Source organism: Nematolebias whitei, chromosome 22, assembly GCF_014905685.2.
Source record: "Nematolebias whitei isolate Nwh7 chromosome 22, NemWhi1, whole genome shotgun sequence".
NCBI classification, from domain to species: Eukaryota; Metazoa; Chordata; class Actinopteri; order Cyprinodontiformes; family Rivulidae; genus Nematolebias; species Nematolebias whitei.
In genome coordinates, this window is record NC_056519.1 from 3,145,688 (window position 1) to 3,158,125 (window position 12,438).

Here is a 12,438-nt window from a genome sequence, read left to right on the forward strand (position 1 = left end):
CTGTGATGAACTGAGACCTGTCCATGTGTCCCTGTGATGAACTGAGATATGTCCATGTGTCCCTGTGATGAACTGAGACATGTCCATATGTCTCTGTGATGACTGAGACATGTCCAGGCTGTCCCCCACCTCTCGCACAGTGACTGCTGGACACCAGCGACCCAGAAAAGAAGAAGCAGGTAAAAATGATGGATGGACGTGGACATTCAGGGCCGTAGTCTCAGGTGTTTTCTGTCCAGAGGGGTGTCTGACTACAGCTCGAGTGTCGAGACACGGAGACGACTCTGCGACTCGTTTGAAAGATCACTCCGCTGAGACTGGCACTCGGGAGATGAAAACCTCTGCAAACATCTGGAAACTCCTTCGTGAATGCTGTTCACCAACCAGCCAGTCTCCAACAGCTGGAGCCCCGTGAGACTCTGGCTAACGGTCCATTAGAGGTGGCGGCCATCTTGAATTGGGCTGTGGATGTTCGTCAAGTCATTCCACCGAGTTCCATTAAAATCCGTCCTGTGTGTCACCGGGTACTTGGCTAGATACACAAACACTGTCAGTCAGTTGTACAGACGCTGAGCTAAAGTTGGGTATGGTAGTAGCCGAGAGTCATTCACAACAAATACTGAGGGCTAACTGATGGAGACGTTTGTTGGAATATTTGGCACTAAGGGCAGCAGGTGACGTGGATTCTTCTAGAAAGACTTAACTCAGGAAGAACCTGACTACATGTGCAGAAAAACAGGATTTCTCTTCAGTTGATGAATCGAGTAAAACCTCCGAGAATCAACATCTGGCAATGAGATTATTTTAAATCTAACTTGTGAATTATAAATCTGTGATCTTCAGAGAAAACATTTAGAATAAATCTACAAAAAGTAATTTGCTTCTAAAACACAATTTGTAGTTTTAACTTTCACCTGATGAATCAGCACAAAACTTCAACAGAATTAAAAAAATCTAATTTCTTTGCAACTGGCGCAAAAAAAACCACTTTGATCTCTGAAATTAATTTATTTTTAAAGTGATGAGAGTTAATATGATGGGCAGGCAGCTCGTTTATGAAGCGTAAAGTGAATATTTTGACATTTCTGATTTGATCTAACTGAAGTTTCGGTAATTTAAGGAAAAAAAATAAAAATCTAACGAGCAACAGAAGTCGAACCCAGTCGTCCATTTTTGGATCTTTCCGACTTCGTGGACGAACCTACAGTGTCGTGTTTTCCTCTGCGTCGTTTCTACAGAAGAGTCAGACGTGTCGTCCGAGTTGAAAAATAAAAAAGATGCAGATGAGCGCTCCTAAAGACAAAAGAAAGTTTGTTTGTCCTCCGCCTGGCGTGACGGTGGACCTTCGTCTCGTCTCCGTCCGTCCGTCGCTCCGGTGTGAAGTCCGTTTCCTGGTCCAGACAGTCGTGATGTTTTTTGTCATCTCTGGCAACAGACAAAAAAAAGAAAAGAGCCCCTCGTGTGAGTCCTGACCTCTGACCCCAGCTCGTGGCTCCTCCTCCTCCTCGGACCCTTCGGCTGGGTGGCAGTCTGTTCAGGTCAGGGCTTCGGTCTGTCCCGACGTCAGCGGGGGACTCGATCCCGATTGCGGCCGGTTTCCCCTCCGATCTCCTCGTTTTGTTTTTTTTCCCTCTCTCTCTTTTATGCTCGTTCATTCTCCGTCATGCTCGCTCGCTCAACCCGGGCCAGGACTCCTGTCAGCGTCTCCTGGAGGACAGAGCGGGGCAGTTACTGCAGACGAGCCGAAACGGCACTTTTTGATTTAAAAAGCACTTGTATGCTCAGCACTCAGACTGTTCTTTTACAATCTACTTCTGCAGACTTTGTGTTGTTTTAGCTGTTCTCACATCAAAACGTTCGGCTCATTCAGGAGATGGGTGCTGGGACTTTTGGTGTTTGTATCTTTTATACTTTCAAAATATTTAACTTTATTTACGACAAATGGTTTAGTTTTTAGCTAGTCTTTACCGTTCTAACACCTTTAGTTAGCGTTTTGCTACTTTCAGCTTTTTTGCGGGTTTATCTAGTTTTAGCTTCTACATAACCTTTTGCTTATACCTAGCCTTTTGCTAACTTTAACCTCTAGCTGCTTTTTTGAGACATTTACCGGTATATGGAGTTTGTAAATTATATTTTCACTAGCTTTTACTATTGTTAGCTTTTAGCTATCTTTTATACTTTTTAGCTAATCCTTAGACACTTTAGCTTTTAGCAAGTTTTTTGTAATTTTTATCTTTTAGCTAGATTTTTGTAAGTTTTAGTTTTTCTAAGCCCTTTCCTACTTTTAGCTTAAATACGTCCTGTTTCTACTTCAGCTTTTAGCCAATTAACTTTTACTACTTTTAGCTTCTAACCAGCGTTTTGCTACTTTAGGCTTTTAGCTAGCCTTTGGCTCCATGCAGCCCTTAGCTAATGTATTTTTACATGTAGCTTTTAGTTAGTCTTTTGCTACTTTAATTAGTTAGCAAAGTCTTTTGCTGCTTTCAAATTTAACATACCCTTTTGTTATTAGCTAACCATTCGCTACTTTTAGCTAGCTTTTACTACTTTTAGCTTTTGGTTAGCCTTTGGCTACTTGAAGACTTTCGTCAACCTTTTGCTCTTTTTAGCCTTTAGCTAGTGTTTTGTTACTTTAAAGTTTAGGCTATTCTTTTGTTTCGTTTGTTTATTGTACCCTTTTAGTACTTAAGTTTTAACTAACCTTTAGCCACATTTAGCTATTTTTTTTTCCACTACCTTTAGCTTCTATGTGTCCGGTTTGATTCTTGAAGCTTTTACCTGTCTGTAACTTTTACATTTTAGCTCATGTTTTGCTACTTTCAGCCTTTTTTAAAAAAAAAACTGTTTTCTTTTAGGGTCTGGCTATAGCTGCTCAAGCTTCCTGTCTGTCTCTCTCTGCCTGTCTTGCACCTCTGGACTTTTTCAAAGAGCCGTCGACGAGGCTCCGTCGGCTACATCGACCTGCGATTCGCCACGTTCTGATGTCAGCGTCTCGCTGCGGGGCGCTCGTCTCACCTTCCTCCGGTTTTGAAGATCAGGTCGGCGTTGGGCGCGCCCTTCGGGTGCTGGTAGCGAGGCCGGCGCTCTCGGTTGGTGTTGGCCGGAGCCGGGCGCTGGGCCAACGATTGCATCATCTCTGCAGCACAAAGAGAGAAAACCTGCGGTTCAGTCGTAGTGCGACCCAAAACGTTCGGCTTGTTCAAGAGACGAGTGCTGCGACTTTTCATTTCTGTAAATTTGATATTTTTCAAAATGTGTAACTTTAATTTAAAAAAAAATTCCCACAGAAATTCCTTCAGAAAAATGTGCTTGGAACTTGACTGCAGCGCTTGCTTCGTTTTTGTCTTCTCATGCTACTGTTAGCCTTTAGCTACCATTTTGCTAGTTTGAGCTTTTAGCTATTGTTTCAGTTATTCTTTAGCTAAATTTACATTTTAACTGCTTTGCTTCTTTCAGCTTTTAATTACCGTTTTGCAGATTTTAGCTGTAAACGTCTGTTTCGCTAACTTTAGCTTTTAGCTATTGCTTAACTATTTTTTTGCTTTCAGAAACTATTTTACTGATTTTAGCTTTCAGTTAATGTTTAGCTAATGTTAAGTTTAGCTATTGCTTAGATGTTTTTGTTTTTTAGCTGGTGCTTTGTTGATTTTATCATTTATCTATTTTCTTAGTTTTCATCAACTATTATTCTAAAAAAAATCCTGTTTTGTAAATTTGAACTTTCAGCTTATTTTTTTATTTGAGCTTTTAGCTAATATTTAGTTGGTTTTAGCTATTAGCTATTGGTTTGCTTATTTTAGCTTTCATAGTTTTGTTCATTTTAAGCACTGTTTTGCTAACTTTAGCTTTAAACTATTGCTTAACTATTTTTAGCTGTCAGCAACAATTTTACTGATTTAAGCTTTCAGCTACGGTTTTGCCAATGTTAGGTTTTAACTATTGCTTAGCTGTTTTTAGATTTTAGCTATTGTGTGGCCAATTTTATCTTTTTACTACTGTTCTGCTCATTTTAGTTTTTAGCTACTATCCTATTAATTTTTTCAACTTCAGTTCTGCTAGTTTTAGTTTTTAGCTATTGTATTGCTAATGCTTTGCTGATTTTAGAGTTTAGCTACTGTTTTACTAAATAGGAGTTGTTGTTTTTTTTTATCAACTGCTCTGTTAATTTGAGCTTTTAGCTACTGTTTTATTAGTTTGAGCTTTTAGCTCCTGTTCTGATGATTTGACAGTTTTTCCCGTTTTAGCTGCTATAAACTCATTTAGCTCTCAACGTTCACTGTAGTTTTGTGGAAATTGTTAATTTTTCTAGTCAACGTTAGTTCTGCTGGTCAGATTTGTTTCACTCATCATGTCAGTTGTGACATGTAAATGTTTGACCGGGTTCGATTCGTCGTCTCAGAGCTGCTGTTTTCATCAACATCTGGAAGGTTTGAATCCGGTAGAAGTGAAGAGGGAGTAAAGCGAGTGTGTGGCGTTTCGTACCCTGGTAGTCCTCCTGCTCCTGCCTCTCGTTGATGTCCAGGGTCAGTTTCTTCATCCTCATGCGCTCCTCCTGCTCCGCCTGCTGCTGGTTGAAGTGGTTCGCCGCCAGGTGAGACGACAGGGGAACGTTCAGGATCTTATACTGTCGGCCAGAAGAACGGAAACTCCGTCATAGACCGCACATTAAAATAATAATAATAATAATAATAATAACAATAACAACGAGTGCAGGTTTGTTGGCGTGTGACATAGAAGAGCATAAAAATATTAATGTAGCTAATTCACCTCTACTCGGGTTTCCAATTAGTTTATTATTATTTTATTATTTTACTAATTATTTATTTTAACGAGTCCCGAACATAAGAGCACACAGAAACCAACAATACATCCAAACAGCTGCTTGGCTGCTCATTTTTATTAACATTTCGTTACCGTAGAAACGTACTTGGCAAAAACGACCCAAAAATACCCACAACATTGAACGAATACTTCAAATCCTACTGAGAATACGAGCTCTGTTAAATATCTCAGCACCCACTGGAGGTTCCTCTACAACCAGTTAGATATTTGACACAGCCCAATTCAAAATGGCTGCCACAGCTACCTGAACAACCACTAAAATTAATAAAACTTTCATTTTTAGAGATAATAAACTGTAATTTGGCGTGGTAGTTACTGAGCTCCAGCTGTGCTATTCTTGCCAACAGTTTTTCATTTAAATTTCAAAATGGCCGACACAGCTATCTTAGCAAACACAAAAACAGCTGAAACTTGGTTATTTTAGAAAACCTGAGCTACGATGTGATGTAGCAGTAGCCAACTCTAACCTCCGATTATAATACTCATGCTAACAGCTCGCTAAGTACTTTGTTTAAATTTCAATATGGCCGCCACAGCTATCTTAGCAAACACACAAAAGCTCATTGTTTAGAGAAATTAAGGTAAAATTTGTTGTCGTAGCAGTCATAGATCTCTCTGCTAACAGATCCTTCAGTTCTTTATTGAAAATGTTGTTGGAGACGATGTCCGTTAGCAAAATATCTCATGAATCACTCAAAGGATTTTAATGAAACTAATTACTGGAAGTAATTACAGGACAACGTCCACAAATGACCTGGATTTGGAGCCATCAAAGATGGCCGACGTAGCTTTTTGAGCTTCTGTTACATAAAAGAAGAAACACTGAGGGTCTGATGCTACAAAAAGCAACCCGTTAGCTTAGCATAAAGACTGGAAGCGGGTGGAAACTGCTAGCGTCGCTCTGCTTGTACACAGAAGTCCAGGTGAAGATAAACACGATGCTGCGTGTTTAAAATAAAACCTCAAGTTTTGTCTTTTTCACTCTATAAAACATCTTAAACTGGATTCCTGGAGGTGGAGCAGATAAACACACTGTTCATAGAGCAGCTGAATGTTGGTTCTGTTGCAGGACGGACACACACACACACACACACACACACACACACACTGGGGGCCTGTTCTCCTCGCTGCAGTGACGTTGGCGTGTTTGCTCAGAGAAACTTCACTTCCATCCACTCGCCTCACGACAGAAGCCGCTCTGTGTTTTCTCACTCGAGCCGTTTTTGCTCGACTCCTGGCAGAACAGCCGAACACGCCCTGCAGTACAAGGGCCAGATTCTGCCCTGAAACCACGCGCTGCACCACCGTGGCCCTCGCTCACATTTAACGTGAAAGCTTTTAACCCCGCACGTGTCACGCCAGATCTTAAAACTATTTACCATTCGTTTCTTTCCTCTGGTGGAGATATTCCTAAAAAGCAGCACTCATCTTCTCCATCAGACCTTTTGGTCTACAGAAGAAGTTTCTCTGCATTTTCCAAACGTTTCCTGATTTCCAGGCGCTGTGAACCCAGACTCTGCAGCCCAGGACCTTTGGGACGTTGCAATCACAATAAATTTGCCACATGTTGAGCAGCATCAATACTAACGATTAAAAACTGGTCCAAGTCTGCCTGTTTTCATTTCTGCTGTACATTTGGCAGATTAAACCATAAATGTGGGCAACAAAATCAGCTATATTAGAGCAGCTTTGAGTCGCAGCCCAGCGAGAGGCTACAGGAACAGCACATCTTGTGATCTATGATAAAAATCCTCATCTTCGCCTGATCATCTGCTGTAGAAAACCTGAAGCAGCTTAAGTGGCTTAAAAAACATTCCTCTGAAAATGTTTGAGTGCAATGACCGAAGCAAAGTAAAAAAAGCAGCCGAAGTCCAAAGAGAAACTGTATAATAATAAAAACCATGACTCTCCTCATCTGAGTGTCCGTTCTGTGGTCTGAGCCTTTGCTTCGGCTGCTAGCGGTAACTGTGCACCTGTTGTCTGCTTCGTACCTGCTGCTTGTTGCCCTTGCGGGTCAGCATGACGAACTGCATGGTGTTGGAGTCGTCAGAGTCTCCCTCCACCGTGCACTGCTGTCCAGACCCCCCCTTCTTCAGCTGACTCTTCAGCTGCAGAGGAATGGCCACGTCCAGCTGGTGCACCTTCACTGCCTCGCCACTGCGCTGCTGCAGAGACCGACACGTCGGGAAGGAAGAAAAATGTTAAATTTTACTCTTTTTACACAACCAACCCCCATTTCAGCCTGAACAGCATGAAAGTATTAAAGGAGTTGTTTAAACCATGTCTCACTGAAGTTTCTCACTTCATATAGGTTAATATTCTTCTGCTGTAACACTGATTACATGTGGAGTTCCCCAAGGTTCCAGTCTGGGCCCAGTGCCGTTTTCATTATATATGCTGCCTTTAGAGTCCATAATATGATTTACAGATATGATTTGCTCATAAAGATAAAACTTAATGAGAATCTAACGCCATTATTAATCTGTTTAAATCACATCAAAGCTAAGACGAATTTGAATTCACTACATCTGAATGAACATGTCTCTTAAATGGGCAGAAAGATTTTGATTTGACAGTATTTATTATTTAGTATTTAGACAGTACTAGAATTGCGCCACTCAAGGTGGCTGCATGTTGGAGCAGCTCTGTTACTTTCATTCTGAGATTTTGCTTTTGGAAACTTTAATTCCTCTTTTTCTGGATGTAAATCACATTTTTTGGATGATTGTTTCCTCTGGTATCGGATGCTGTGCAGCTGGAAGGATTTTTACTGAAACTTTTTTAGTTTTGGACATTTGTTAAGATGCGTAACCATGGCAACAAGGCAGTTTCTACAACCAACAGCAGCTGATTAACATCTCAAAAGCTCAACTGTGCTCGAGAGCCTGACCACTGAGATCCTGGAACTAGCAGGAAACACGGCTCATGACTGCGGAAGGACAGGATCGTCCCTCAGCACCTACAGCTGGCTGTCCGCAGCGATGAGGAGCTCAACAAGCTGCTGGGAGGAGTGGCCATTGCTCTGGGAGGATTTCTGCCCAACATTCAGGTGATCCTGAAGCCCAGGAGGCCAACCAAGTGCAAGTAAACGGATCAACAGCTGTGGCCAGTTTTTTCAGATCTGCTATAAGACGGACCATCACAAGAGATCCTTCCTGCCCACAACCATCAACATCTAGAACAACTCTTTTATGAAACAAGGAAAATGAGCTACAACAACATTTAATTTCCCTCTGGGATTAATAAAGTATTTTTGAATTGAATTGAATTGAATTTAGGGCATCATTCAAACAATTTTTGTTAAAAACGTGATCATTTCTAACAACTCTTACATTTGATGAACACGTTTCAGAATAAATTTCTTTCAATATATGGATCTCCGGGATGTTAAACTTCGGACTTCATCGAGAACACTCAGGTCAAACAACACAATGTTTTAGAGTTTCCCCCTAGATTACTGACCTAGGCAGGGCGCTTTTCGGACCGGGGGTGTGTGAGGGGGATTTGGGAGGTGGGGCGCTGTGCTCTGTTGACAGGGCGGGGCGCCCTCCTTGGATAACGGGTGTGAGGGACATTGGTTCTAAGAGACTAATGTAACGTAGAGGTGACCGTTGCTCCTAATAACTGGGTCAGTTAGCAGTTCTTAAAATGAGAGGTAAAGAGTTTAGACACTTTAAGTTGTTCCTAAAGAAAGTATCTCACTGAGCTGTGACTGTTGGAGACAGCCGAGCTCAAAACTGTGAGAAAAAAACTGAACTCCCGTCTCACTGAATTCTGAGTGTCTGCGACTAACAGGCAGCACGACTGCATTCTGAGCTGCAAAACTTTGGAAGTGACGACCTACTTTTGTGTTCAGAGTGCAAAACAGTGCACAATATTTTGTTTCCTACATTGTACCCACCCTGTTTCTACGTTTATGATTCAATCAACTGATGTGCACTGTAGAAATGGAGGTGAGCAGATATGGACCAGCTGCTTTTATATTTATAATTCATCGTTGTAGCCTTGGATGTTTTCTGTCAGAAGAAAGCTCCCGCGCAGCTCTAGTACTCTAATAAAACTTTTAAAAAAATAATAATTGAGACGAGTTCAAGACGCTCGTCTCTGTGACAACTTTAAGAGAAAATCTGTTGCACTATTTTAGAGACTCACGTTGCAGAAAGAGCAAGAAAAAGCACAAATGTTTTGCTCAAAGGAGATTAAAACCAACCACTTCCTGTTTTTTGGTTCTTATTTTTATAAACAACTAAACCAATTTGTAGCTTTCCCTTAAAATTTAGTTTCTTTTAAATATATAAACTATGAACGGTGATTATATCGTTCATTTAAAGTTTCTAAGAAGAACTGAAACTCAGAAAAGAGCGCAGCTCGTTTGGTCAAATTTAAAGGATTTTAAAAAGCAGAAAAATATATTTTTCTGAAATCTATCGTTTAGTTTCAGTTTTCAGATTATCTACAAACAGTTCCTCTGCAAGAGAAATTCAAAATGTGCAACAACAAACTGTATTTAGAGGTAAAGTTGCTACGATCTAAATATTCACATCAATGTTTTCCAAAGTTGTTAGACGTCAGACCTGCAGGTTCTCCAGCATCATCTTGTCCAGAGCCTGGATGAAGTCTTCGTCCTCGGGACATTCCACGTGCTTCAGTCCGCCGCCACGGATCGTAACTTCCTGCAGGTGAAACCGCAGTTTTCTTACAACAAAAACACTGATGTTCTACCAAAAACACGTTCTGGCTCTAAAACCAGACACAGTGCAGGTGTCTCAGTGACACGTCAGGTCTTACATTGTTCTCCTCATCCGTCTCATTTTCTTTATTGGAGTCCGTCAGGTAGTCCGTGTTCTCCTCTTCCTCTTCCTCCCTCTCCTCCTCTTCGTTCTCAGATCCTTCCTGCAGGACAAAAAGCCACAACTCTGAAACGGACAAAAACAAGAGACGAATCCAGACAGAAGCCCCCTCGCTGAATAAAAAACAAACTCTTAATCTCTGCTGGTGTCAGATTATAATCTGTGATGCAATGTCTATCGCCCTCCACCTTTCAAGCCAGAGTTTAGACCAAGCTCGTTCTAGAACGTTGAGCGACAAAGTTGTGGAGATTTATGGTTGAACCTTAATCTCGATACTGAGACGCCTCAGATGGAAGTCTAGACGAGGCTGTGACATTCTGAGAACTTTGCACGTTTCAACAGGAATTACTGGAATATTTATGGGAATAAATCGGGGGGTGGTGGGTGGATTTGAGACAATGAGATGATTTTTAAACGTGAGGCGGAGCTGCAGACCCGGAGGACGGAACCGCCGAGTCAGAACCTCAGACAGAAGAGAAGATCATGACGGAGAGAACAGTCCGAGTCAGACAGAGAGGACGTCGATGAAGAAGAGGGTGATCAGGATTTGTTTTAGAAGAGGAAGAGCGGACCGAGCCCTATTAGGAGGTGTGACTCTGCAAAGGAGGGGGTCCAGAACCTCTCGGACTGGGCCAACAGAACCAAGCATCAGTTCTGAGCTCTGGAGAACAGAGGAGGAGGATGTTGACCCAGAGGGTGCACTGATGGAGGAAAATACAGGTTTTTTTTAATTATCCTAAAATAAATATTTTGTCAATTAAAAAAACTGTAGAGTTTTTAAACAAAAAAAATCCTTAAAGCATTAAAATAAAATCCAAATCATTTAAATTAAATATATTTCAGGCCGAGTCGAAAAGACTTACCGTAGTTTAATTGTGTAAAAATATATAAAACTAGTATTTTAATCAGTTAAATAAGGATGAATTCCCCTGAGGAACATGAATAAATAAAGTTAAAGTTTCAAACCCTCTTCTTCAAACGTTCACGATGTGATGACTCTGAGGGTTATTAAAAAGGTTGACCGCAAATATTAAAAGTCCGTTTTCCCAGGAGTGGACGTCCCAGCAGAAGAGGACAGAGCTCCATCTCAGACTCTACAGGCCTCAGTTTTCAGGTCAAAGGTCATGATAGGACCATTAAAGACTGAACAAGTATGGCTTGTTTGAAAGGCCTGCAGGAGAAAACTTCATCTACATAAAACGTCACGGCAGCACGACTCAGTCTGTCAAGTTTCATCTGAAGAACCACTTCAATGAGACCAACGAACAGATGTTTACCCAGAATGCACAGCAGCAAACTATACACAGGAGGACTTTGTTTTCGTGATGTATAGATTTGATAAGGAACGTATGCAGAGATGCAGCCACACAGCAGAATGGAAGTTGGTTCCTCTCTTATTTTTCTATTTGTCATGATCAAAAGACGGACGGGCGGAGAACGTTTCCCTCTTCGTTCCACGACGGGGACAATAAAGCTCCCGTTAATTCTCATAATCTCATTGTTTTGTTGGCGACTGGTGCGTTTATGAATGAACCCGGGCGGCCGTCACTTCTTCAATCTATTTTTTTAAATAACTGTAAAATTTTAAAAAGCCACTTTACGTCCATCTGTCTGACAGCTGGACCAAACTGGGACCAGCAGGACCCTGATCCCAAACACAGCAGCTGATCTACAACAGAACAAATCGAGGAGCTGCACAGATCCAGTCAGAGTCCAGAACCTCAACCAGACTGAAAGTCTGTGGTGGACCCTCGTGGAGCGGAGCAGAAACCAACGATGGAAAGACGAGTGGGTCAAAAACCCTCTACAACCCAAACACTCACGTCCTCTTCCTGCTCGTTCATTTCGCTCTCGTTGCCCGACTGCTCCTCGGTTTCGGCGCCTCCCTCTTCCTCGTCGTCCCCGTCGTCGTCTTCCTCGTCGAGAGCGTCCCCTTCGCTCATGGCGCTGGAGCGACCGTCCTTCTCCATGGCCATGCCTTCGTAACAAAAGCACAAAGCTTTGAGAGCAGGATTTAAAACCGAACGTGAAGTTTGGTTCAAACGTGTGAAACGTTGAGCTGTGCAGGATCATGACGGTGTTCTGTGTGACGCTGCAGGGATGATTTACTGTAACCATGGCGACAGAACCAAGTCCGACACCTGCAGATCAGGTAACAATGGAGCCAATGTTGAACCCACAGCCGCCCCCCAGCGATCACTCAGTCCTCCAACTGATTACTCAGAAAGAGGAAAGTTACTAAAACTCAGGTGCCGAACGAACAAACATTTCTCCTGTTTGCTTCTTTGACACCTGAAGTTTACCTGCAGCCTCGTCAGGGTCTTTGTTAGGAGCCACGTTCACATGAAAACCTCTTTTATTTTGCACATTTTACTCTTTTTATTTAGTGGAGCTTTTTTTCCACAGGTAGTTTTGTTCTGGAGCATCGAGTGCGAGCCACGCCCGGGTCACTTTCTCAGAGGGCGGAGCTGCAGTTTCACATTTTTCTCTGCATTTCAGTTCAACACCTGGAAACTGATGAACAAAGACGGGTTCGTGTGCAGTTACCAGGTTAAAGAGCAGGTACAGCTGCTGCTGCTGCAGGTACAGCTGCTGCTGCTGCAGGTACAGCTGCTGCTGCTGCAGGTACAGCTGCTGCTGCTGCTGCAGGTACAGCTGCTGCTGCTGCTGCAGGTACAGCTGCTGCTGCTGCAGGTACAGCTGCTGCTGCTGCTGCAGGTACAGCTGCTGCAGGTACAGCTGCTGC

The 12,438-nt window shown here is 42.3% G+C and overlaps 1 protein-coding gene across 1 annotated transcript in view; it reads right to left on the minus strand.

The window, feature by feature from the left end:
* Positions 1–3,011: 3,011 nt before the first annotated feature.
* The window catches only part of upf2 (UPF2 regulator of nonsense mediated mRNA decay), a 25,683-nt gene continuing 16,256 nt past the window's right edge, over positions 3,012–12,438 (minus strand). Inside the window, exons 15-20 of the mRNA XM_037695941.1 lie at positions 11,516–11,670; positions 9,631–9,735; positions 9,417–9,515; positions 6,834–7,007; positions 4,483–4,624; positions 3,012–3,136 (exon numbers count right to left, since the gene is read on the minus strand). Coding sequence (XP_037551869.1) covers positions 3,012–3,136; positions 4,483–4,624; positions 6,834–7,007; positions 9,417–9,515; positions 9,631–9,735; positions 11,516–11,670 — 800 coding nt within the window. The remainder of the gene's footprint in view (positions 3,137–4,482; positions 4,625–6,833; positions 7,008–9,416; positions 9,516–9,630; positions 9,736–11,515; positions 11,671–12,438) is intronic.